The 25,134-nt window shown below is 54.0% G+C and overlaps 13 protein-coding genes across 13 annotated transcripts; 7 read left to right on the top strand and 6 right to left on the bottom strand.

The window, feature by feature from the left end:
* Nucleotides 1–642: 642 nt before the first annotated feature.
* On the top strand, nt 643–2,483 carry M409DRAFT_20210 (uncharacterized protein; the record flags this gene model as incomplete). The annotated part of the gene is made up of 2 exons (XM_033805278.1): nt 643–823; nt 877–2,483. The coding sequence occupies 2 exons, from the start codon at nt 643–645 to the stop codon at nt 2,481–2,483; spliced, it is 1,788 nt and encodes a 595-aa protein (XP_033670684.1).
* Nucleotides 2,484–2,979: 496 nt separating this feature from the next.
* On the bottom strand, nt 2,980–3,834 carry M409DRAFT_20211 (uncharacterized protein; the record flags this gene model as incomplete). The annotated part of the gene is made up of 1 exon (XM_033805279.1): nt 2,980–3,834. One exon carries the CDS (start codon nt 3,832–3,834, stop codon nt 2,980–2,982), a length of 855 nt encoding a protein of 284 aa, XP_033670685.1.
* A 495-nt stretch (nt 3,835–4,329) lies between these two features.
* Nucleotides 4,330–5,087, bottom strand: M409DRAFT_20212 (uncharacterized protein; the record flags this gene model as incomplete). The annotated part of the gene is made up of 2 exons (XM_033805280.1): nt 4,330–4,970; nt 5,021–5,087. The coding sequence occupies 2 exons, from the start codon at nt 5,085–5,087 to the stop codon at nt 4,330–4,332; spliced, it is 708 nt and encodes a 235-aa protein (XP_033670686.1).
* Nucleotides 5,088–5,366: 279 nt separating this feature from the next.
* Nucleotides 5,367–6,644, bottom strand: M409DRAFT_64804 (uncharacterized protein; the record flags this gene model as incomplete). The annotated part of the gene is made up of 1 exon (XM_033816236.1): nt 5,367–6,644. The coding sequence occupies one exon, from the start codon at nt 6,642–6,644 to the stop codon at nt 5,367–5,369; it is 1,278 nt and encodes a 425-aa protein (XP_033670687.1).
* A 156-nt stretch (nt 6,645–6,800) lies between these two features.
* On the top strand, nt 6,801–7,382 carry M409DRAFT_20214 (uncharacterized protein; the record flags this gene model as incomplete). Its single annotated transcript, XM_033805281.1, has 1 exon — nt 6,801–7,382. One exon carries the CDS (start codon nt 6,801–6,803, stop codon nt 7,380–7,382), a length of 582 nt encoding a protein of 193 aa, XP_033670688.1.
* Nucleotides 7,383–7,446: 64 nt separating this feature from the next.
* Nucleotides 7,447–9,333, bottom strand: M409DRAFT_20215 (uncharacterized protein; the record flags this gene model as incomplete). Its single annotated transcript, XM_033805282.1, has 1 exon — nt 7,447–9,333. One exon carries the CDS (start codon nt 9,331–9,333, stop codon nt 7,447–7,449), a length of 1,887 nt encoding a protein of 628 aa, XP_033670689.1.
* A 2,521-nt stretch (nt 9,334–11,854) lies between these two features.
* M409DRAFT_20216 (uncharacterized protein) lies at nt 11,855–12,781 on the top strand (the record flags this gene model as incomplete). The annotated part of the gene is made up of 1 exon (XM_033805283.1): nt 11,855–12,781. The coding sequence occupies one exon, from the start codon at nt 11,855–11,857 to the stop codon at nt 12,779–12,781; it is 927 nt and encodes a 308-aa protein (XP_033670690.1).
* A 521-nt stretch (nt 12,782–13,302) lies between these two features.
* Nucleotides 13,303–14,388, top strand: M409DRAFT_64807 (uncharacterized protein; the record flags this gene model as incomplete). Its single annotated transcript, XM_033816237.1, has 2 exons — nt 13,303–13,391; nt 13,455–14,388. 2 exons carry the CDS (start codon nt 13,303–13,305, stop codon nt 14,386–14,388), a joined length of 1,023 nt encoding a protein of 340 aa, XP_033670691.1.
* A 138-nt stretch (nt 14,389–14,526) lies between these two features.
* On the bottom strand, nt 14,527–15,281 carry M409DRAFT_20218 (uncharacterized protein; the record flags this gene model as incomplete). Its single annotated transcript, XM_033805284.1, has 2 exons — nt 14,527–15,222; nt 15,270–15,281. The coding sequence occupies 2 exons, from the start codon at nt 15,279–15,281 to the stop codon at nt 14,527–14,529; spliced, it is 708 nt and encodes a 235-aa protein (XP_033670692.1).
* Nucleotides 15,282–17,203: 1,922 nt separating this feature from the next.
* M409DRAFT_52301 (uncharacterized protein) lies at nt 17,204–18,046 on the top strand (the record flags this gene model as incomplete). The annotated part of the gene is made up of 1 exon (XM_033812043.1): nt 17,204–18,046. The coding sequence occupies one exon, from the start codon at nt 17,204–17,206 to the stop codon at nt 18,044–18,046; it is 843 nt and encodes a 280-aa protein (XP_033670693.1).
* A 1,014-nt stretch (nt 18,047–19,060) lies between these two features.
* Nucleotides 19,061–19,889, top strand: M409DRAFT_52302 (uncharacterized protein; the record flags this gene model as incomplete). The annotated part of the gene is made up of 2 exons (XM_033812044.1): nt 19,061–19,429; nt 19,485–19,889. 2 exons carry the CDS (start codon nt 19,061–19,063, stop codon nt 19,887–19,889), a joined length of 774 nt encoding a protein of 257 aa, XP_033670694.1.
* A 309-nt stretch (nt 19,890–20,198) lies between these two features.
* On the top strand, nt 20,199–22,468 carry M409DRAFT_64809 (uncharacterized protein; the record flags this gene model as incomplete). The annotated part of the gene is made up of 2 exons (XM_033816238.1): nt 20,199–20,702; nt 20,759–22,468. The coding sequence occupies 2 exons, from the start codon at nt 20,199–20,201 to the stop codon at nt 22,466–22,468; spliced, it is 2,214 nt and encodes a 737-aa protein (XP_033670695.1).
* Nucleotides 22,469–23,379: 911 nt separating this feature from the next.
* Nucleotides 23,380–24,261, bottom strand: M409DRAFT_52304 (uncharacterized protein; the record flags this gene model as incomplete). The annotated part of the gene is made up of 1 exon (XM_033812045.1): nt 23,380–24,261. The coding sequence occupies one exon, from the start codon at nt 24,259–24,261 to the stop codon at nt 23,380–23,382; it is 882 nt and encodes a 293-aa protein (XP_033670696.1).
* Nucleotides 24,262–25,134: the final 873 nt, after the last annotated feature.

Below are 25,134 nucleotides of genomic sequence, written 5' to 3' on the forward strand. Positions count from 1 at the left end.
AGAGCAAGCGAACGAGACTTGCCGAGATAGACTTTGAGCAGCCTTAATCATCACCAAGCGAGACCTGGCGGCTGGCCCCAAATTTAGACGGCGACTGCAGGAACTTGTCGCAGCAGGTGCCGTTCAACATGCAGGGTGGCGGCTCGACGTAACAGAGGCGTCCCTGGCAGAGACATGGTGACAAAGAGATGTCGTCGTGAAATGCGCTCCAGGTGGAATTCGGTGACGGGGGAGATGTCCACGAGAAATAGACGCGATGAGTGATCCTCGGGCTTGGGGGCGGCGGACCGTCATCTTGCCCCAAAACGTCCGTCGCTCGCCGCATCGTGTTGCTGCTGGAGGATGAGCCGAGCTGAGTGAAGCTGAAGCCAGTAAGCGCTGGCGGTGGACGAGACTACCAGGAATTGCCAGTGCGACCTCTTCGTTCAATCCCAGCACTCCCTCGTCCGCTCTCTCCATCCTTTTGCCCTGTAGATTGCAGTCTCCCACCCACAGGCATCATGCTGTCTGCGCTGTGAGTGGCATTGCAGTGCGAACCCCCTCCATATCCATCGCGCATCGTCCCTCTTTGCGACAACCGCCCTCGACCGTCTTCGATCCGCCCACGCCTGCCGCATTCATTGTCGCATACTTCCTCCAACCATGGGTTCCGACGCGGGCGCCCGCCCTGCTGCCCTTGCGCTCGCTCTCCTTCCACTCGCGTCCGCCTGGTCGATACCGTCGCTACGGAATGAGCAAAGACTACACGCAAGAGCAGACGAGAACAAAACAGCAATCCCCGCCGCGATAGACATTGGGCCCAGTCAATATTGGGATGGCGATGGTGAGGAACAATTGCTATGGTGAGACGTGGACAGCGACTGACAATCCTTCCAGACGGTCCGTGGTCGTCCTTTCCGCTCCAGGTCGGCACGCCGGCGCAGAACATACGCGCTTTGATTAGCACACAGGCAAACACCATCATCACAGTCGGCACCGATGGCTGCCCTTCATTTTACCCAAGCAATTGCAACGATTTGCGCGGGCAACTGTTCAAGCCAAATGAATCCTTGACTTGGGTGCCCAACAGCATCTTCAACATTGGAATTGAACAGAATCTTGGAATGGACACCACGTCTGACGCTTTATTTGATACCGTTGTCTTGGGATGGCAGGGCTCAGGGGGGCCATCGGTTCAGCATTCTACAGTCTTCAATCTTGCCGATCCGAACTACTGGGTGGGAGCTTTTGGCCTAAGACCGGATCCTGCAAACTTCACCACCCAGAACGACCCTCAGCCGTCATTCATGCAGCAGCTGGTCAACAACAAGACGATCCCATCATTGACTTATGGCTACACCGCCGGAAACCAGTACAGACTCAGCAAGGTCTTCGGATCCTTGGTGCTAGGGGGCTACGACCAGAATCGATTCGATGGCACTAAGAATGTGTCGATGGGCATGTATACTGACATCAATCGGGATCTCCTGATCTACCTTCAAGGCATCACCACCGACGCGGGGTCGCCTTCAAATCTGCTTCCTGACGGAGGAATCAGCATCTTGATCGATTCCACCATCGCTCAACTGTGGCTTCCAGAATCCGCCTGCACGGCTTTCGAACAGGCCTTTGGACTGACATACGACAACACCTCCGAATTTTACCTCGTCAACTCGTCTCTCCACGACACCCTCCAAGCGCAGAACGCCAACGTCACCTTCACTCTCGGAGCACAGCAGACCGGCGGCTCGACCGTCGACATCGTCCTTCCCTACGGCGCATTCGATCTGTCGGTCAAGTTCCCCAACGTGCAAAATCCAAACACTTCCATGTATTTCCCGCTCAAAAGGGCAGCGAACGACACACAGTACACCTTAGGCCGTACTTTCCTCCAGGAGGCTTACTTGATTGCGGATTACGACAACCACAACTTTACAGTCGCGCCGTGCATTTGGGACAGCGACAAGGTCTCCAGCTCAAGCCTCAAGAGCATCCTCCGCGCGAACGAGACCTCATCAGCCAATAACGGCGGTTCATCATCCAACACCGGAGCAATCGCAGGAGGCGTCGTCGGCGGCGTCGTCGGCGCGGTCCTCATAATCGGCGCCATAATCTGGTTCCTGCGCCGCAAGAAGCAAACCGCGAAGAAGCGCCTCGCGGAGCTCGAAGCGACCAACGCCCCCGGCGGCAAATCCAGCCAAGACTCAGCCAACGAAGGCAAGCCCTTCATCTCGCAGCCCATGGGTGGCGAGCTCGGCGGCGGCGAAATCCACGAGCTCAACTCCACCCACAAGCCGTTCGCGCAGGAGATGGAGTCGCCCTTCAAGATGGACCCCAACAAGCACGGATACTCGGAGATGGACGGCGGTGGGGAGTTTTATGGACCCAATGCCAAGAATCATGCGGCGGAGATGCATGGTGATACGCCTGTGTTTGAGATGCCGGGGAGTGATGTTCATGAGATGCCGACGCCGGAGGTGAGGCCGCAGGATCGGAAGCCTTGATTTTTGTTTTGAGGTGAAGGTTGTTGCATTTATGGTTTTTTCTAGAAGCGTTTTTGGCAGCATTGTTCGGCGATCTGTGGCGTTATGTATAATCGATCTCGATGACGGATGAACGGTACGGCATTTTTGGGGGTTGGGAAAGCTGGTGAGATGAGACGTACAGAGAGATTTATTCTTGTGAAATGGAAAGCAATCGGAGAGTTGTGAGGACTCTCTGATCTCAGTCAATTCATGACGAATTCTATGCTGTTTTATCTTCAGACTCTCTGGATCGTGTCTGACGAATTGTAGCTAGCAGCTTCTCTCACAGGTAGAGTCACCTGCCCATGATCTTTGGACTACCCGAGCACATCCCATGGATATGTATCGATCCCTTGCTCCCGTAATCCATTCCATACGCAATCAGGGGTATCTCATCTCAAAGCAAGCAAGCAAGCAGCTAAACGCTCCCTCCACCTCCAACCTCTCCGCCGCAGAAATCGCCCTATGAACCCCCTCACCCTGACCACAACCCCAAAACCAACCTCTCATCCATCGCCTCCGTCGAATCCTCAAGCCTCACCCCTCCACCCTCTTCACTACTCTCCTCCACCTTCACAGAGTTCCCTCCCAGCTCCAACTCCCTCACCCGTCCCCTCGCCACCCGCACCTCCCCCCTCAAGACCTCACAATCCACCCTCAAAACCCCCTCCACAAGCCCCATCTCCCGCACCACCCCCTCCAACCTCCCAACCTCCCCCTCCGCGGTCTGCACCGCCTCCGTCAACCCCGCCACATGCTGCCTCAACGCGCTATTCTCATCCGCGAGCCCCCGCGCGAGGACGCAGCCGTCTTCGATCTGTGCGTTGAAATTGTCGAGGAGGGTCTGCGCGTCGTCCAGGTCGGAGGTTAGTGTGGCGATGGTGGTTTGGTGCTGGGAGACGCGGGCGAGGAGTGACGTGTGCAGGTGCTCGAGGTAGGCGATGTGTTCGGAGAGGCGCGCGATGGTATCCGAGGTTACGAGGTCCTGGCGTTTGCGCTCGAGGGCGGAGATGTTGGTCGTGTAGCTGAGGAGGGTGGTGCGGTCGTCGGGAGAACTGGTGGCGATGCTGGTGCGGTCGGTGTCGGGGGCCGTCTCGGCTGGTGGCATGTCTGCGATGAGGTGTTGGTGCTCCATGTTATCGAATTCGTCCATGTAGACGTTGTATTCGCGGCTAGCGCATGCGAGGCGGTTGTTCGCGTAGAGGTACTGGAGGTTGAGGCCGTCTTCGAGGTAAGGGTCGCGGTTCTGGTCACGCTGCTCATCTGCTTCTTCGTATGCGGTTTGAGCGGCTTCGAGCTCTTCCGTGAGCTCGTCATGCTGGCGTCGCATGTTGTTGAGGGCGTGCGTGTGGTTGTTGTCAGTTGAAGCCTGTGGTCAGTAGAGTCATTGTGGGCTTGGCGGGGGTGGGCTGGCATCAGTCCTCAGATTGCGCTAGTCGATTGGGCCATCGCGATGGGTCTCCCGGCATGGTGTCGAGGTGAAGAGCGGGAATAGACGTCGACGTACGTGGAAGAACTTATCGCGAACAGGATTGATGATGGCGTGCCATTGCGGTTTTGTCCTGGGCCGAGGCGAGGTGAGGATTGAAGGGTCAGCGTGGAAACGATTCGCTCGATCAGAGTAAACACCAGATCTCGAACGTCTCCCAGGTCTTCCAGGCCGACTAGGCCGACTAAGCCGCCAATAGTTCCACGAAGAGTGTTCTAAGTCGCCCATCTCGCGAGACTGTCGACCTTCGCATCGAGTGAAGCTGCTCATCTTCAAAGTAATTCAAGAACCACAATCAAACTCAAATCAGCATCTCCATTCACAAATACATACTCTTCACACTCCCGTCGTAGCAGGCAACCTCTCCGCCGCCCCCTGCAAACTCGGCTCGGGCACACTCATCCTCGGCCGTCTCAACATCTCCTCCGTAACCCCATTCCCCAACTTCGTAATCCCCATAACCGGCGGATCGCCCTTCTTGACAAACTCATACAACCCGGGCAACTTATTCCCCGCCAACCGAAACGCATCTCTTACAACCTGCTCGTGAATCTCCCCCTTCAGCTCAAACAGTATCCGACTGACCGGCACGCGACACGCCCAGTGATCAAACGACCCTTTCCCCTTGCCCATACGCTGGTCATTCCCGCTCGTGTATACGCCAATGTTCGCGGAGACGCGGTGGTAGAGGCGGTATTTCATTCCTCGCAGGCGTTTCTTGATCGTTTCGTCGGCGATTTTGAGTTGTGCGGCGCTGATGCGGCGGTCGTGGTCTTTTAATCGGATTCCATATTCTCCCCAGACCAGGGTCGTGCCTTTGATGCTGCCGCCGGTGGGCACTTTGGGGCGCCCTTTGCGGGATTTGCTCGATTCGCCGGCTTTGGGGGAGAGCCAGTTGAGGGTTTGAGGGGAGGAGGAGAAGGCGCGGGTTTTCGTTTGCGCTTGCGTGCAGAGGGATTTCAGGGCGCTTTGGAGGCCTGGTGGATGTTAGGATCTGTGTGTTTTCAATGGCTTTGGAGGAACTTACAGCATGCCCGGATTGTGAGAGAAGAGAGAAGGGAGGTCGGCGCGCTCGATTTCGCAAGGGAGGCCATTTCGAACGACCGGTCTCCTACAGTATCCTCTCTCTATTCCAGATGATTCGATCCTCGTTCAATGGCTATCATGAACAAATGAAAGTGATGGGATGAAGTGATCTCCTCCGCGTTCAGGAACTGAAGTCCGCAAATGCGGGAGCAGCCGAAGGAAATCCTAGTCAAATATTGACTAGGTATTTGATGGAGCGGAACAAGTCTGGCAATCAGATAAGACCAACAAGACAACTTCTTGGTTTCTCAAAAGCGCTGTTGTCTCGTAAACCATCAATTATATCTCTAATCAAACGGCACCCTCCTCAACTGTCCCCCCTCCCCATTCTTCCTCGCCTCCAACCTCGCACCAACAGCACTAGGGACCTTAATCCCACAACAATCCCCCCAACTATTCGCGCTATGCACATGCTTCATCCCATCAACTGTAACCTCCACCTCACCCACATCGTCCTCGCCAACCCTCTCCTCCGCATCCTTACTCATAGCCTCCGTAGCAGGCAGCAAAGACCCAAACAAGAAATGCTGCGCTACAGGCAATTTCCTCAGAACTTCACCAAAAAACATCTTCCGCATCCCGCCTTCGACTTTCGCCCAGGATTTCGCGGATGAGATGTCGTCCAGCATCGGGGAGTGCCAACGGAGGCCTTGGACTGTCTTTGTGGAGTTCACCCAGTGGATTTGGTCGAGGTAGAGGAAGTCTTTGCTGCATTCTTCGACGATTAGGTCGTTGTGGATGCTGAGGGGCCGGATGTGTTTGTGGTTGACCAGTTGGCTGGCGCCGAAGAGGAAGGGGAGGAATTGGTAGTCGTCTAGACCCCATACTCCGTGCGAGCCCGCGGGTTCGAGGTAGTAGGTGCTTTGTACGTCACGCATGACTTTGAGGTATCGGGGGAATACCAGCAGGGCGAGAGCTGGGAATGTCTCCTCTTTGACCACGGATAGCTGTCGCAGACAGAGGAGCCATAGGATGAAGTTGAGCTCGTGTCCGCTGCCATAGTCTATCCTCGATCCATTTCCAAACGCATTTGCCAGATACGTTCCAACTTCTTGCTGTGCCTCTTGGTCTTTCACTCCTAGCTTATCGTGCCAAGAGGGGAGTGTGTTCTCGACAGATGCGAGGAAGTCCCGGAAAGCTGGGTTTCCAAAACGCGAGCCAGTGTCCAACGCTGGATGTTGTTTGAGGATCGCATCCGCTTCGTCTAGCACAGCCAGGAGTGCTACAATCGCTGGATCTTGAGCCGCAGTTGATTTGGCTACATTGCTGATGGTGGTATCGCGGACCGAGTCGGAGAGGGTGAAGACAAAGCTGACGATGAGGTTGTGAGTCGGCGACGCAATGAAGAGTTCATGATCGCGTTCGGAAAGAATCCGTCTGCTAGGCTTCAAGAACTTGTGTCCTTCAAGACTTGGTTTCTGTGGCAGTGCTGGTGTCGGCGGAGCGTTTGAGGGTGACTCTTCTGGTTGAATTCGACGGCGAGGCGTAAGTTTAGGCAGCTTCTTTGAAAGATCTGGTGGATGGGTCGGTATCTGCGCGTCGGGGAGAGGTACGGCGGTAGGCATGTTGTGTGACTCTTATTGTGGGTGGTAATGTCGAAGGTTGAACTTGTGTCGATACATTTCAAAGCACTCCACGTCCAGCTTCCAAGCCCTCCTCCATCATTGTCACAAGCCGACGCCACATCAACCATTCACCAAGCAACAAGCCAACACAATAAAATGGCAGAACCAACCCTTCTAGGCCTCCCAAAAGAACTCCGCGAACAAATCTACCTCCTCACACTCCCTCCACAACATCCAACTAACGCCAAAAGACCCTATCCCCGCGAACCACCCCTCCTCCAAGTCTCCCACTTCCTCCGGCAGGAAACCCTCCCCCTCTTCTACGCCAACACTCCCCTCTCCACGCACACAACCATCGACCGCACCTCCTACAACAAACCTGTCCTCCGCTATTACCCCTGGTGGCACCACTTCCCCCCAACCCGCTTCCAACACATCAAACAGTTCGATCTACAATTCGACTTCCTCGAGAGGTATTTCGGCGAACCCGTGACCATTACCTTCACCATCAAATTGATGAGGGGTGTGCATTTTGAGATTGAGCATCGCTTCAAGGAGGGGTGGTGGAGGGATCCGAATCGGAGGGGAGATCCGAAGGATTGTGAGGAGGTAATCGAGGTATTGAAGGGGCATTTTGGGAGCGTGTTGACGGGGTTATTGCAGCCTGGGGGAGCTGTGAAATTATCTGCTGATGATTTGGATCGGTTGCTGGAAGTAGACACTGATACGCTACCATGAATTAATACTAGATGGCTTGAGCACAAGATGGCGAGTCTTTTAGGAGAAATATCTCTTAAGACTACTAGACGGGTTGTACATGGAAGCGCCTGTGAGCCACCATGGCAAATCCAGGCATTCGCAGTCCACACTCACCACAACATTCGTCCATTTCATCATCTCCATCGCCGTCATCCCAGCCAGTATCCTCATCTTCATCGGCGTCAAACATGACGTTTTCAGCTTCCTCGACGTTTCTCTGAGCAGGCAGGACCTCATGCTGTTTTTCAGCTTCTGGAAAGCTGCTACCATTTAGCTGCACCGTAGACAGCCCTCCCGCATCTACCTTTTGTTTACCGACAAGCGGTGGTGGACTGTCATCAGTGACCCGGAAGTCCTTGAGCACATCCTCCTGCTTCCTGAACATGTTGGAGATGTCACGCCCATTGGCGGTCTTGCTTTCCCCAGCAGCTTCCGCCATGTTCGTGACAGCAAGATTGACAAGACTGAGGTTCCAGCCTGCTTTCTCCGGGTGGAGCTTGCGAAACATGCTGATAAGTGCCTCACTGACGAGCTTGTCTGCGAGTCGTTCGATGGTCTCGTTGAGGCTGAAGACGAAGTTCGGCAGTGGTGCTGAATGGGAGATTCGTTTGAAGGATCGAACACGAGTGCCGTCTGGCTGCAGAGGTTGTCGCGGCCGAGTAGTGAGACGAAGAGTCTTAGGGTGAGCGAGCCATTTCTTGCCGATGGTAGTAGCAGGCTTAGCTGGAACCGCGCTGTGCTCCAGATCGCTGTCCTCATTGGTGGCCTCGAAATCATCTTCGCTGCCCAGCAGATCAATCCGCATGCGAGTTAACAAGCTCTTTGCGAGAATTGTCAGTTCCTTGATGATCTCCGGCATAGTATCAAGGCGGATGTAACTATCCTCAATACTGATCTGACGCGGCACTGCTCTGGCAGAGCTGACTTCGGAATCATCCACGCCATGCAAGAGACACCAGATCTTGTAGCCGATACCATGAGGTGACCCGGGACCCGAAAGCAACTTCTCCAGAATCTCGGAGTTGACCTCTGGATGACTGCGCAAGTCGGCAACGGTAACACGTTCTTTCGTCCCGCCGTAAACAAGTCCAGAATCGAACTCTGCAGGTCTTTGCAAGTAGAACTCTCGCAGTTTCTGTGCGAGCTTGAAGCCAACGCCAGGAACTTTACCAATTTCGTGATCGTCCATAAACTTCGTGACGTTGCTGGATTCACCGTCCAGACTGACAAGTGGTGGCATTACCGTCGTTTGGCCTTTGGGCTTGTTGAGATTACCGGCCAATTTTGCTAACAGCTTGGACGTCGCAATACCAACAGTAGAGGTATATCCTCTCTGCTGCTCCAACTGGTGGCGAAGGTACATTGCTACATGACTTCCAAGCCGGAAACGCAACGTAAGGTCGTCCGGGGTTTGATCAGATTCAAACGCATAGTCCTTAGGATATGGATGGCCGGCGATGGCTGTTGCATCAAACGAGAAGCCTACAGTCGGATCATCTTTCGAGATCTGAAAGAATGACTCGTGGAGGTTGTTCCTGTTCAAACAGCTCATGTTCCATTCCACCATGTCCGTGACATCCATCCATACTTCATCAAAACCCAGTCGCTCAATTTTGTCATTCCACGAGAAGCTCTTGATGAAGCCATACAGCTCTTTACTGGCATCTCTGAACCTGCTGATATCCTCTCCCAGCTCGATAATGACCTCAGGACATGTGCGTCTTGCATCTTTAATCAGCTGCAACTTGTGCAGGCCTCGGCGACGTGCTTCATAGTTGCAGGTCACAATGATCTGCTTCTGCTGGACAGCAAATGGCAGGCTTCGCAGGGCTGGATTCTTCGCTTCGAAGACTGAGGCATAGAAACAGTCGTAGTCGAAGTGGATGATTATCCTGTGGTCTTTCCGTGCCGGGACCTTGCGGGCTTCCATCGCGTCTTCATTTTGTCGATGGCTTCAAAAGGGGGTGGTTGAATAGCCGACAGTGACCATCAGCATCAAGACGCGTCGGGTCTTTGCCGGTGAAGGTGGATAGTGTCGTTGTCGAAGTGAAGTCGAATTCGACGTCCATCGCTGCCAAATGCAGGTCGCGCTTCCAACGCACGGACTCACGGACTCAATGTCGCGACTAGAACACGAGCACACGAAAGACACGACGACCACCTCCGTCCGACTCCATCGCACCATCTGCAGAATGCGCGACCACTCGGCCGACCTCCACGGACAACTCGCCCGCTCATGGCAAAATCGATACATGCGTGCAGCAGCTCGTACTCAGTCACTACTTGGCCCGCTCCCAACGTGCTGGGATTATCCAGCCTCCAGATCCTACCTGGCGTCGAGGAATACGATCTCGAAGGCAACGTAAGACGAAGGCAGACATCTCGTCTTTGGCCAAACCACCGCCAAGACCGTCTTCGTACGCTCAGCAAGTACATCGACCGTTTGGTCTGAATCAAGACGCCTGCAACTATGGCTTGCGGCTGCATAACAAGTGCGTATACAGTGGTTAGACTTTAGTCTTGCATCTTATATTCCCTCGAACCAGTATTGCCTATAGCTGCCGGCGTCTCTTTTGGGATGAAACAAAGTACTTCCCCAACCGCCACATGGCATCCTCCGACCCTCGCCGTCGACACGAGGCGGGTCCAGCAGCAACAGTACGAGACGACCTTCCTTCGACTCGAATAGCTGCATTCGTCTCGATCCAGCCACATTGATGTCTCGTCGATTGCTCCGGACATCGCACTACTCACCAAGGCTCGGCCAATCGACGGAATATCAACAGCAATCAATCGTGAGATTGAATAGTATCCGTGATATTATCGTCGGGCCCTGTCAGTTCGCCGGCTGGCTCGCATGCACCTATAAGGCATTTACTCCGGCTCCCTCGCTTTTTTTCGACGACCGTTGCAGCCTTGTGACCCCGAGATGGCAGTCGCCATATTGCCAACGAGTCATGATCGTAACCGAGAGGCGAAACATCTTCGCTACCAGGGCAGTTCTCACAGTCAGCAGCCATTCCCTCATGCCCGCCGCAAACTCGGGTTTTGTTGCAACATGGTCATCAGATCTAATCCTGTCAGCCAACACGTGCCTCATCTGAGAGGCGTCCAACACTTGCGATCCCATGTACAGCATGCTGGAGTGCTTGTGGCTTCAAGGGTGAGCGTTGGACGACGGCAGAGAGCTTGCATCCCCAGGATGGCAGCATCTACATGTCGTCAGCGGCGCCTTCAGAGACGTCGCCAATGCACGCCTCTCGTCAAGACTTTCACTGCAGCAAGTCTTCGAGAGCTGTCCATGCAAAGCGAACGCTGTGCTCCAGACGTAAAGTCTGCTCGCAGTTACACAGAAAGGTTTGAGCAAGCGCTGATCATGTCGTCGGTGCAACGCGGCAAACAGTCGGAGAATGCGCGGTTGGGGCGAGACAACACTGCAAATTGCGTAGGCCGCGACACACTCCCATGTCGACACGCGGCAAGACGGTGGAAGCCGTCGACGAACGCCCTCAGCCTTGAAAATAACCCAAAGCGGTCCGTATGATGGCAAACAGCAACAAACACGCAACAAGTACGGCGCCGTCGGTCGCCGCTTGCGAGTGGCCGGTGCTATGTTTCGCACGCAAGACAACTAAGCCTTGCAAAGGGTTGCGCAGCGATCCATCTGTCGCCTCCGCCGATGCTTCTTCGACCTCCTCGAGAAAGTAGTTGCGACGAGGTAGGACGGCTCTCGGGACAGCTGCAATCATCGACAAAGGACTTGTGCCCGGACGCAAACTCGACAGGATGGAAGATCTGGGAGAAATCGGTCTGGCCCATGCACATCGAGGGCTCGGTAGAGCTTGCCTTTACACCGGCGCCAACCACGCTGGAGGCTAGCCTCCCGGACGCGCCCACAAAAGGCTACTGTACAGTAATTCAAAATAGCGACCGCTGACAAGGGTGTGGTCTAAGCGCCCACCAACGCTTGTCCCATTTGCCACACTATTTCCGTCAGGTTTGGAGGCCTTGGAGGGGAACGTCGATCATTTAGACGTGAGCCTCCCTCTTCGACGACGATTGCGTCCGCCGTCTCAATCACCGCAACAACAATATCGTCGTCCAGCAACACCGCGCTGGGACTGATCTCGCGTCATCCGCCCCATGCGCACGCCCGTGAGCGCTGCCTGCTGATCGGTTTCTTCTATTTCCAGATCTGGCACTACCTTTCCTTAATCAGGCGCCTTGCCGGTCCTTCAATACGAGCTGGAACCCCTCCACACGACTGGGACGCTGCCCCATCCGCGGTACACTTCTACACGAGGCGTGCAGTTGTGCCCTTGACACTTGCCTTGTTCTGCTCGCGGTGGATCTGGTGGAACCTCAGTGGCTGTATCAGAGCGAAGGTCATGCTCACCTATATGCCCTCGACACCTCCACTACCAGTTCACCCGCCCTTGTCCAGCAGCACAATGTCACTTGCCATCCTCCCCTCTGCGCCTATGGCTTATAATCAATCATCTGGTCCGACGCTCCTGGCGCCGTCTCCTTCGCCGGCGAAAAGGCCCAAACTCTCGTTAAACACGGCGAATGTCCCTTCAGTCTTTGGCAAAGGTTCGACCAGTTTAAGGCTGGACACGCTCTCTGCGACATCACCTACAACCCGAAACACCTTCAGCAATGCCTACGACCAAGCACAATCGCGACAGACGGTAAATGCTCGACCATCGAAACCGAGGCTAGCGCCACTTGCTACAGACGTTGCGAACGTCGACGATCAGATTGCACAAGTCGACTGCGAAGATCGAAACGATTCTGCTGCATCTTCATCGTCGACGTGTTCGACCGCCTCGACCGTCGACTTCTCCACAGCAGAAGTTCCCTACCGGGTGCCGTACAACGTCAAGTCGATCTTGGTCAACAGTCCGATAGCTCGGAAACCAGCTCGAATAATATCATTCGCACAATCGAAACCGATGTTTCCCGCCGCAAAGAAGGTCGCCTTTAAGGCTCCTTTGACCGAGGATATCCAGACTACCAAATACACGATGAAGCACTCGGACATTGAATCGTCGACGTCGACCATATCAACCCTCGAGCTTTCGCCATCTGAAAAGACCTCGACCGTTGACGAAGACGATGAAGACGACGAAGATGAGAAGAGTGAAACGGTTGAGGTGGAAAAGAAGGAAGCATCGTCACCACACACCGGCGACAAGCGAGAGTCTTCGGACGAGGAAGACGACAGTGATTCCTGTCCTGCGACTCCCGTGGCTGGACGCAAGAAGCGCCATCGAGACTGGCGATGGACTCTTGACCCTATCGGACCTTCCCAGGATCAACAACAACAGCAACGGGAAGAAACAGACAACGTCGATCAGCAGAGTTCTGGCGTTTGACTCGCGCACGTTTATGCATTGTTGGGACATTTAGTTCTACCCCAGTGAGAGGAATTGTGGAGAGGTCGTTCGAGAGTGTCTATATGAGGAGTTCATTAAGGGACGGGCGTTATCTGTCTTTTGAATGATACCCACTTGCATCGATCACGGACGGGAGAGAATGAGGTTCATGACTATTCTCCGACTTTTGAATTATTAGTAAACGCAATACATACTATCGTTCAGGTATGGCTGTCTCTGGACAGGCTCATTACCATCAGCCACTTATTATCCTTTGTTCATCTTCTTCCCCAACAAGATCATCATGTATTGCTTGACTATCGACAACCTTCAGCGGCTTGGCGTTAAGCTTCTGCATTGACCTGCTCCAATCCTTTCCTTTGTCTCGCTTCCCAAGTCGTCATCTCCACAGATCCACCCCAGCCTCCTTCAACGGCTCGGCAAACTTCACAACGGCTGCACAACATCATGGGTCTTGCGTTTATTAGGCTCACCCAACACACTGGACATCATCCTTGACCATGGCGGGCCTGGCCACTCTACTCGATAAATTCAATCCGAGGATCCCCTTCGGTCGGTGGCAATTGTTCGAGTTCGCGGACCTGTGGATGTGCGTTGTACAGATTGGAATATATAGCATTGAACGATAGTAAAGCTAATGCGGTATATGCAGTATCCCTCCATTCATCAAACACGACCAACAAGACGCCCTCTCCGCGCGCTGGACGAAGAAACTCATAACCCTCCCGCAAGACCACACCCCAGCCGAGCTTCTAGCCGACATCGTAGAAACAACCCTTTCCGACCTCTCCTCATCCTCCCAACAAAGTTCCTCAACCTGGACCGTCGTCGACGTCGGCTCAGGAACCGGCGGACCCCTCCCCATAATCGACAGGCTCGTGAATCATGGCCGGACCGAACTCGGCCAGAACCCGATTCAGTTCCTGCTGTCCGACCTGCACCCTCACCTCGACTCCTGGATGCGGCACGCCTCGCGCTCGGAGACGCTGAGTTTCGTGCCGCAGGCGGTGGATGCGCGGAATCCGCCCTTTTCGGTGATTTCTTCCACCACGGAGGGGGATAAGGAAGCGGCGTATTTGGAGGGGTTGGAGTCGAATGGGACGAAAGTTTTCAGATTGTTCGCCTCGACGTTTCATCATTTCGACGACGAGACGGCGCGGAGGGTGTTGAAGTCTTCGTTGGAGACGAGCGATGGGTTTGCGGTTGTGGAGTTGCAGGAACGGACGATCTTCAGTCTTGTTATGGTTTTGCTGGAGAACTGGTTGCTTTTGCTGATGGCGGTGTTTTGGTTTTGGAATGATCCGGTGCATTTGTTCTTTACGTATTGTGTTCCGGTGTTGCCTGTTACGCAGTGCTTGGATGGGTTGGTCACTTGTCTGAGGATTCGGTCGTTCGATGAGGTCTTACGACTGCTTCCGAAGCAGTACGAATACAGCAGGGACAAGATCGAGACTGAGAAGGATGGCGAGGTGGTAGAGCTTCGTGACTGGCAGTTCGAGCATACACGGGTCTTGCATACCTGGCCATTCGGATACATGAATATCATCGTGGGGACTTGCTCATCGTCAAAAGATGGTATTCGTTGAAAGTATTGGATCTGTAAAGACAGTGGAGCATGCCAAAGCACCCCAGAAGCCTGAACGCCGCATTTTCACAGCACAGTTCTCATACAATACATCTGCAACTCCTGCATCCAATCACTCCTCGACGAAGGAACCACAACTCTAGCATCGAATCTGGACCGAGTTGATATTGCTCAACAACTCCGGATCCTGACACAACCCCCTCTGCGCCCGCGAGAGATCAATAGCAACAGACCCGGCTCCCTCATCACAGCCAACATTGCGGAAAGCAAACAGCCTGCAAGTACTAGCGAAGGCCAAGTTCGATGGTAGACTCTGGAAGATGAGACTGCTGATCTGGCCGTTATCAAAGCGCCCGCAGCTGTCTTCGCCGCTATCAGGAGTGCTGAGTGTGGACCAGTCGCCCGGATTGGTGGCGCCGATGACACCGCCTTGTGGGATTGTTAGGGAGACGAGTTGGACGTTGGGTCGGGAGCCGGATTCCGCGACGGCGGGGTTGCCACAGCGGTTTTGTTGGAAGCCGACGACGTTGATGAGTTGGGTTGCTGGGGTGGTGGGAGATGGGCAGCTTGGGGTTACGGTGGATGTGACCGTTTTCTTTGGCTTCTCGATTGTCGTCGTTGTCGTGATGGTTTTTGTCTTCTTGGTGCATGGCGTCGTTGGCGGTGGTGGGATTGAAGTCGTGGCGGTGCATTTGCTGATGGTGTTCTTGCAGCTCGTGATAGTGGTTGGGACAGGGAAAGAGGAAGTCTGAGTGATTGTGGTTGGGCATTGTGCTCGTTGGCCGTCCTGAGGAGCGGCCAGGACCGCCGAAGCCAGAGCGAGGGAGACGTATGCCTGTGTATGTTAGAGATGTGCCGCCGAGTACAACGCTGGGGACTGACCGAGAAGAGCATTTTTGCGGTTGTATAGTGTTCAAGCGAATGCTTCTAGGTAGATGCTGCTGTGTTGAGCTGGTTGCCTGTCGAATCCAAAGAGAACCGTGAAAACTTCCTACCTTATATGTTCCCTACCTCACGACTCAATTTCCTGCCCATCATGCTTTCATCACGAGAGTAGAACTTCAATTATCGTCCGAGAAGCCACTGCAATAGTTTTCGTGGCACAATGAAGTAACAGAGTACTTGCTGATCCGGGGCTGTCAAGTATCACGCACGCAGCCACCAATCGTCAAATCTCCACGTCACATTCTGAATAGGACATCGCTGGCCATATGCGTTGGAGCAAGGAACGGAGAGGCCGAGAGTCTAGGCGAGAAGCTTGTCAATAGATGGGCGTGGTCATGGAAACTTGCGAAGAGACCCCGTGGGCTGGAGCTGCGTCCGTCCTACTGTGGCACCAGCCGTGGCTCTGGAGATGTCGCAAAGGGTTAGGCTGGAGATGCGCTGTGAGGAGCTCTCAAGTGCCTTCTGATTCAAGATTGCCATTTGGTGGAAGGCGATCTCGGGAGTGACAAGCCATCTGAATGTCCAATTTTAGGATGTCCTGATGTACCCTTCTACAATTGCCTGATCGTCGGTCATGCAAGTGGAAAAATTCGCTTGTGGCGCTCACTCTGTCTCTATGGTCGTTTTTAGCACGTGAGCAAGGTGATTCTGGCATGCTTGCCATAGGGTTTGGTTCCTCGAAACTGGGTGCCTGAAAGCACCAGTAGCATGGGGATGGCGAAGAAGATGAGATTTCGACGAAGTTGACCAGGGCTCATAGCACAGTCCCATGTGGCCACTCGTGCCTGAACGTGGTCAGAGTCGCAGTACGTCCGCTCTGTCCTACTCGGACTCGTGTAAGGCGTCCAAGCAGCTGTACCAATAGAGCAATCGGAATCAGAGATTGAGTCAAGGCACTAGGCCCAAGGACTCTGTGACCTGGCGAGTGTGCTGTAAGATGAAGCCGAGGAGTACCGCAGGAGGCCATCGAGTGCCCTTCCCGACTGTTACGCACTCACAAGTGCAGTTTCGTTGAGCTGCATGGTTCGATTGACTCACAAGACGCGAACGCGATGGACCTGATCCAGGCTGGCTCTTTTGTTGCTGATATTCAAGGCATGCGTGATCTGACTACCTTTTTCCCAGATGCGCAAGTGCAGTTCAGGTGTCAGGCCTTGTGAGGTTTGCTGATCGCAGGATCCTCAAGTGTCGGAAGTCTTGCTGCTGGCACGAGTGGTAGATAGCTATCATCATGGTCGGCGGCAAGAGGGTCATCTCGTATTCGCGGCGATGTGCCTTTTGTTTCCCAAGTGCTGGTCTTCCAAGTAATGTTTCTTTCGGTGCATAGAGCGTAGCGCTGAATCCAAGCCTTGGCGATCTTCACATTGGAGACTTGTTCTTCGAAGTTCTTGCGGATACATCCAGTCCGTTAAGAAATATACATCCATATACTAGTATCGATACAGTCAATCTGCATGATTGAGTTGATGTTGGAGAAAGAATGCAGGAACAGAGGTGAAGTCGCGGAAAGAGTGGATCCCCGATCCAAGAGGCACCTGACCGCAGCGCTCCGCTTTCGACGACTGCTGTCATGCAGCTTGATCAACACGTTTCCAAGATCCACTGGCACGACTGGGCACCGCGTCCCGCATGCCGTCATTGCCTCCTTTCGCTATGAATCGGCAATCAGATCTTTGCAACGCTCGTGGCGAGGCTGAACGGCGTGTGAAGGGAGAGTTGAGCTGATGACGACGCTCGGGTTTTGTTTACACAAGTCGTGAGCTCAGGTAACTTTGCATACGCAGGACTCGGCGCGTACCGAACGACAGGCAGGTGACCATTGTATTCGTCAACTCGACTTCCTCTTTGAATCACACTTGTTTAAGCACAGCATGTCTGGAAATGGCACCAAAGACCTGGCCAAAGGCGCCCCAGACCCAGGGAAAGCGTCTACGCCCGGAGAACGTCAGCAGATGTTGGAGGCTGTCGCCGCCTCTCAAAAGATTGCAAAAGCACGGGAGTATGCCCAAAGTCTACGAGACAAGGCTGCGAAGGCCAGGGATCCGAAAGAGAGGGAGAAGTTCTTCCGCGAGGCGTATGCCAAAGAGGTCGAGGCACATGGGGAACAGAGCAAGCTCTCACGACGCATGCAGTCGGGGACATGGCAAGGCATGTTTGGGGGAGGCGGTATAGGTCTAGGAACCGGACTTGGTTTGGGCGCAGTGGTTGGCACCTTGGTTGGCACGATTGTCTCTGTGCCGACTACAGCACTGGGGACACTTATTGGAGCTGGCGTTGGAGCGATACACGGACCTTGGATCACTATTGGCGGTATCAAGAAGAAGTGGACCGAAGCCTCGCCCGAGGAAGTAGTCGACTACTATCAAGCAGAAGAAGGAAAGGCTGAGGCTGCACAGCAACAAGCAGGTATGGCTGCTGAGGGTGGTGGTGACCAGCCTCTGCCTCACGCAGAGCCTACTGGGACCGCTGTCAAGAGAAAGCCCCGCAAGTTGGAAGTGAGGTCGAAAGCAGTTGCAACAGGGTCTGCTCCTGCTATAGAAGAAGCCCCTACTACCACCGAAGTTCAGAGGCGGAAGCCGAGGAAACTCGACTCCAGGTCTCAATCGAGAGATGCAGGTCTTCAGAGAAGTCGAAGCAGCTATGGGAAGGAGAATCTAGGCGAGCTACCTCCGACCAAAGAGGCTGAGGATAGTGGCTATGCTGAAGATGGATGATCGCTAAAACGTATCTCCCGAGGTTCTTGCACGCAGACCGATTGGAAATCGTTGTCTGTCCACGGCCTTCACATTGAGTCACGCAGAGAAGCACCGACTTGCAAGGCTGCCGAACGGTCAGGTATGAGCTGTGGCGATGCCCACAGTCTCGCGTGTGCCCAGCCTCATCGACTTCACGAGGCGCCTCTCACCCTTCCGTGCAACCTCAGCTCAGTCGTGCTCTGGAGAACAGAGGTTGGGCGAACAATTGCAAGCTGGGAGTGGGCCCCGGATCCAAACGTCCCGACTTCCATGGAGGATCTTCGAAGTGCAAACAGAATCTCGCAAGAACTGCTCTCGAAGCGTCCGGTCCTGTCGATCGAGCGGCCATGGTACGGTCTGAAGCTACATCAAGACCTTCACATAGAAGAGAAGGCCTTAGCAGTATTGATGTATCAAAGATTGTTGTCCACGTCAAAATCGCGATATGTGTTTGTGCGGCATTGGGAAATGTATATCTGGTTGTCTATTTTGATCTCGGATCTCCTCTCTATGCCGAAGGATGATGATCGCAACCGACTCGGCTCCGACCCACTCAAACGGAAGCCCAGCCTGAAAGCCCGACCACACAGCAATGTCTGTTCCTGTAAACCACGTCAGCGGTTCTCCAACCACTGCAGGCATTTGATTGTGAAACGCAGCAAGGCGAATGCTTGCGTGCAGCGGACTCCTGGGAATAGAATTACTGGTCAGCATGGAACAACGCAGCCACCATCGGCAATGCATCCACCACTTCACATGCAGATGGCTTGCTCCCGCCTCCTTGATTGACTAGTTGTCTTTCGCACATTGTTGCTTATTAGCTGCTTAGATTCACGCTTTCTCTTGTTCGACGCGTATACCTCACTCCTCTCGGTCTTTTAGCAACGACCCGAAATCCATCCTAGATCGTAGAGTCAAAAGAGCAGGGCACCCTCGACATTCGCTACCCTCTTCTCAGATCTTCAACGACAGGCCTTCGATACTACTACCAACATGACGCTCACTACTACTGCCGCATTGCTTGCTTGTGCTACAGCAGCATACGCACAAGGCTTTGGCGGCTACGGTGGTAACAATCCATATTCCAATGGCGGCGACAGCAGCAACGACAACGATGGAGACAACAACAATCCATTCAGCGGCGGCAACTCCGGCTTCAGCTTTGGCGGCTTCAACCTCTCCCACTACCACACGGTCGTGATAGCCCACGCTGTCCTGGCATGTCTGGCGTTCGCATTTCTATTCCCAGTTGGCGGAATCATGATCAGGCTTGCATCGTTCAGAGGGCTCTGGTTCGTCCATGGAATCTTCCAAATTGTTGCGTATATTTTCTATATCGCAGCGTTTGGCCTTGGAATCTATGTACGTACTCTAGACAACAAATTTGGACGGCGCCGGCGAGTACTAACATAACTAGATGATCAACTCAAGTCCATTCGAGAACATGATCGACAACGCTCACCCGATCATCGGGATTGTCCTCTTTGTCGCGCTCTTCTTCCAGCCGTTCCTCGGAACCCTCCACCACCTGTTCTTCAAGAAGCATAGCAGACGTGGATCCTTCAGCTACGCCCACATCTGGCTCGGTCGAATTCTAATCACATTGGGCATCATCAACGGAGGGCTTGGTCTACAATTTGCGCAGCGTTTCAGGCTTGCACCGCCCACTACTGGTGCCATCATTGGCTACGGTGTCGTTGCTGGATTGATTTGGTTGATTTATGTGATCTCTGCATTTGTTGGCGAGCGACGACGGCACTCTACGAGAGAGCTTTCTCCTCCACCTTACAAGGAGGAATACAAACCACGACAGTACGCGTAGATATCGACAGGTTCACTCAGATATTGATTTTAGCCAATACCAATCTGCTTATTATTCAATCTTGCATTTCATGGCCATCAAAGTCAATGCCTGAGGCACAAAATTTCGTCTCCACACCAGAATCTGGAGAAAGCAGGCCTGTCAAAGCCGCCTGTTGAATCCCGAGGCATGTGATAGTGCCACGATTTCCCCGTTGCATGTGACGATCTTCCTCCCAACACACCCCGACTTTCACTCCACGACCGCCAAACAAACGTAGTCTGACATATGTATCACCTACCTTTCATCGCTCCCAGCTAGCCGTCCAAAATGGCCGTCCAATCCACCCCCACCCCGGTCCCCATCTCCAACCGCTCCCTCAAACAGCTCTTATCCGATCTCACCTCGCTCTACGTCAAGAACCGCACGCGCATCTCCCGAACCATCTACGTCGCCCTCGCGCTCGCCTTGATCCATCGAATCCGCGGCGCGATCAAAGAGCAGAAAGCCGCCGCGGCCACAGCTGCCGAGAACCGGCGCAAAGGCCTCGGTGGGAAAGAGGATGGCAAGAAGAAGGCGGAGCTGAATATCGAGTTCTTCAGGAACTTGGGACGACTGTTGAGGATATGTATCCCGAGCTGGAAGAGCAAGGAGGCGAGGCTTTTGGGGAGTCATTCAGTGTTCCTGGTGTTGAGGACGTTGATTAGCTTGTATGTTGCGGAGCTGGACGGACGGCTCGTCAGTGCGCTGGTGAGAGGGAAGGGGAAGGAATTCATGAAGGGGTTGGTATGGTGGATGCTTGTTGCCGTGCCTGCGACGTTCACGAATTCCATGGTGAGGCTGAAGGGCTTCATAGATGCGAAGTCTATCGTTGCTAATCCCTGTGCTAGCTCGCGTACCATCAGACGACGCTGTCTCTGGCGTATCGATCACGACTTACGAACCATATCCATAATCAATACTTGGGGAATTTGACATTCTACACGCTCTCGGCTCTGGACGACCGGATCAAGAATGCGGATCAGCTTATCACGGTGGATGTTACCAAGTTCTCGAACAGCCTTGCCGAGCTGTACTCCAGCCTCTCAAAACCTGTCTTGGATCTACTGATATACAACTGGAGTCTGTCGAGGAGTGTTGGAGGCGAGGGCTTGTTTGGCATGAGCTTGGTCGTGCAGATGAGCGCGGTCTTGATGAGAGCATTGACTCCGCCATTCGGGAAATACGTGGCAGAAGAGGCGAGACTGGAAGGAGAGTTCAGAGCATCTCATTCCAGACTTATCGACTTCAGCGAAGAGATTGCGCTTTATGATGGACATGAGGCCGAGAAGGACACAGTCGACAAGGGGTACTTCACGTTGATCAAGCATGTCAACCGCATTCTGAGGAGACGGCTGTATCATGGAATCATGGAAGAGTTTGTCGTGAAATACTTCTGGGGCGCGCTTGGACTGCTTCTGTGCTCTGTGCCGGTATTCTTCAAACTCCCAGGAGCACTGCCAGGAAGCACTAGCACAGGTGACCGGACTGAAGCCTTCGTCACCAATAGACGACTCCTGATGTCGAGCAGCGACGCATTTGGCCGTCTCATGTTCTCCTACAAGGAGATCTCGGAACTGGCCGGCTACACGAGCAGAGTCAGCATGCTCATGGACGTGATTGCCGATATCCAGCGAGGCCACTTCGAGAAGGCTCTGGTGTCGTCAGCTTCGACTGAAGCCAACGCGGCAGTGCTCGCCGGTCGGGGAGAGCTGGAAGAGGGCGAGGACATCAAATTCGAAGGCGTGCCGATTGTCTCACCAAATGGTGACGTCCTGGTCAAAGCGCTGTCGTTCCACATCGGACGAGGCGATCACTTGCTTATCGTCGGACCAAATGGATGTGGTAAGAGCTCATTGTTCCGGATTCTTGGTGGTCTCTGGCCTGTCTATGGCGGGAAGGTTCGCAAGCCACCCAGCGAAGACATCTTTTACATCCCACAAAGACCGTACCTGAGTAAGGGCACGCTTCGGCAACAGATCTTGTATCCTGACAATCTGTTGGATATGCGCGCCAAAGGCATCACGGACCAGGATCTGATCAGCATTATGAGCACACTTGGGCTCGACCCATTGTTGGAGCAAGTGGGTAATAAGACATCGACGGTCGATCCTAGTGCACCGAGCAGCCCCGTGGATGCTCGCCCTGCAAAATCATCTGCCGATCAAGGAGCCCTCGATGCAGAACACGAATGGGCAGATGCGTTGAGCACTGGGTTTCAGCAGAGAATCGCAGCCGCCCGACTATTCTACCACAGACCCAAGTACGCCATTCTGGACGAGTGCACGTCGTCCTTGACGCCAGAGGTAGAAAAGACCATGTACGATGAGGCGAAACGTCTGGGTATCACCTTGATGACTGTTTCCCACCGACGCTCCTTGTGGAGGTACCACGGCTGGATCCTGCAGTTCGATGGACAGGGTGGATATGTCTTCACTCAGCTGGATGCAGAGACTAGGCTGCAGCTGGAGGATGAGAAGGATGAGCTGGATCTTCAGTTGAGAGCGGTGCCTGAATGGGAGAAGCGTATTGCTGAGCTCGAGGCTGGTGAGCGCGAGTGAGGTGACTTCAAAATGGGGAGCCTGCCAATCATGACGGTACGCCCAACCAGGACAAGAGGTCCAGGACCGAAGCCTGTTCCATGGGCTTGTTTTCGCCCTGTTGTGCTGGCAAGACCAACGAACGGCTGAGGCTGGGGTCGAGTCAAAATCTCCGGTGCAACCAAAGGGCTTCGAACACGAAGTCAGCACATGAAAATCGCAGTCTGCGTACCTGCAGATAGATGAGGCGAACGTGACTTCGAAAGAGCGTGGCAAAACAATGCAGAGAGTGGGTGTGGTTGCTCTCAACGTGAGGCGAGCGGCGGGTAGGGCGGCCTTAGCTCGAGCTGGTGAGGCGCAGCGAAAGCGTGGGTCACGATGCTATTCGCGCTTGTGCGATATTATGGGTGGCGACGATGAAGCGAGACTGGTGGTTCGCGCAAGGCAACGATGTGATGAGCAAACATATATAAATACTAAAGTAGACAGAAGTGAGTAGGATGCAAAGAAGCAGCATTAGTCTCGTCGGCTCTTTCCCTTGATGCCTCAGGCACTTCTTGCGTAGGCGGCCTCCCAGCCCCCTTTTCTTCGCTCCCCGCTCCTCGACTCATGGTCAACCTCCACCGAACAGGGATATGGTCGACTGCACCTCTGCATCTCGGAAGACAGAGCCGTGAATGAGATCTGAAACAATCTGGGTATATTACTAACGCCGGACTCAGTGCTGGGACGTCGACCCTCTTGGATCTGCTCCCATTTCTTGGACCTGGAAGGCTGTGGGATAATATCGTTCTCCTGGCATCAGACCGGACACCGCCAGGAACGGAACTTGGATATCTTTGAATGCGACATGAGGATTCGGTCAGCCTTCCTCGATAAGATGGCCACGATCTCAGCAACGGCTAACAGGACGGCCATTGACGGAACCAAGGCTAAGAGGATCTTCCCCCTCGACCACCACCACCCCGTTCACGACGTCGGTCTCGAGAGCTGCTTGCTGACTCCAGATATGCCTCTCCGCTAAGAACGCCCCTCGTTAAGAGTTCCTTCGTCTGTGCCGTATTGATGGCCTTAATCCTCCAGAGATGCTCCACCAACCGGCGGTCAGGGCGTTTCGAAACATTTATACTGCCACCAGCGGAGTGACAGGTCCAGATATGCGCCCAACGATGTCTCCAGGCCTCGTCACCGGAAGCACATTCCTTGGACCACTGACATCCAAGGAACGGACATTCAACATGCTTCGGCAAGTTTCCAATACCAAGAAAATGGCTTTGGCAGTGGGAATCCCAATCCTCCATATTATCCAACCTTTCATTGCATCGCAGGAACCAATATGGACATTGCCATGTTTCAGCGTCTGGCCTCAGGAGGACTCCATCGTCTCCCTCGTCAAGGCGGCCAGGAGCCTGGTAACGGCTGAGTGCTGAACTTCCGCCACTTGTTCTCAGGGTAGGGCCACTGGATACTGTTGTCGCCGAACGTCCCGCCAGCGAGGGTGCGTATGAAGACAAGCTGTACTGACTCTGGTTGATTGCCACAGCCATGGACGACGAAGCATTGGAAACCGGCCCACCACGATAATTCTGCACGTTCCTCGGCTCTCCTGGAAGATAATACCGTTCTACAGCGAAGCGTTGATGGAAGTCCTGGATATCATCACCGTGCCAGTTCTCGTCCGCGATTATGGGCTGTGTTGGACGGTTTCGCAGAGCCGCAAAGCTCGACGCCACAGTGTCGTTTGATGTGCTGTCCATCTGCATGCGCGGCCGACCGGAATAGGTACTGCCCGAACCGCCGTCGCTCTCGGCCATACCGCAATGCTACTGTGAATAATGGAAGGATCTTTAAATCTTTGGAGAGAGTTTCAAGAGAATCCTGCTGGATCAGCCTTGGAGAAAACAATAGATCTTGAGGACGGACTTCGCACGGCTCTATATCTATACGGCGCGACAAGCAACAATGTGTCAGAGACAGCATCGAACACCTTCGACCAATGACAACGCACAGGAAGGAGCAGATGATCACTTTTCCAAGGTCTATCTGGGGATGGGTGGTGATGGGGGGTGGAGGACGCAGAGCAGGATGTTCACAACGGTGAGTGATCGGTCAGCCCGTGCCCGCTGGACACACGCCTGGCGTTTATCACCGCTCCTGTAGCGCGCCACGGACGACGCCAGAGGCTATCCAAAGTCCTGGATCTCATGTTCAGTGGCAGGCAACAGTATCCACACAGCGAACGAGAGGCGGACACGAATGGCGGTTGTCAATTGCATATAACCTTACAGGTGGGTCTCCTGGATGGTGTACGCCTGGACGATCGGCTGCACGTCAATATGCTATTTCACGAGAGGGCGCCGATGATACGATGTGCTCGCGAGTAGCAAGCGCCCGGCAAAGGCCCTCTATGTTGCGCTGATCACTGAGGCTCATGATACCAGATGAGCGGCACAGCAGCGACGCACGGCAATGGCGACGCTCACGGGACTCCAGGTACGGGAACACTACAAAGATACACACAAGCACGCCCGACAAGCAGGACTGTTTGGAGACCTGCAGCATGCTCGCGCTGGTTGCTGGTTGATGAACTAACCAGGGGATCCCCGAACGGCAGCAGCGAAGCGTTCATTGACGATGGGTCCGGCGACAGCGATGACTCTTCCACTCACATCCAAACGAAAGAGGGA

Source organism: Zasmidium cellare (genome assembly GCF_010093935.1).
Source record: "Zasmidium cellare ATCC 36951 unplaced genomic scaffold M409scaffold_9, whole genome shotgun sequence".
NCBI classification, from domain to species: domain Eukaryota; kingdom Fungi; phylum Ascomycota; class Dothideomycetes; order Mycosphaerellales; family Mycosphaerellaceae; genus Zasmidium; species Zasmidium cellare.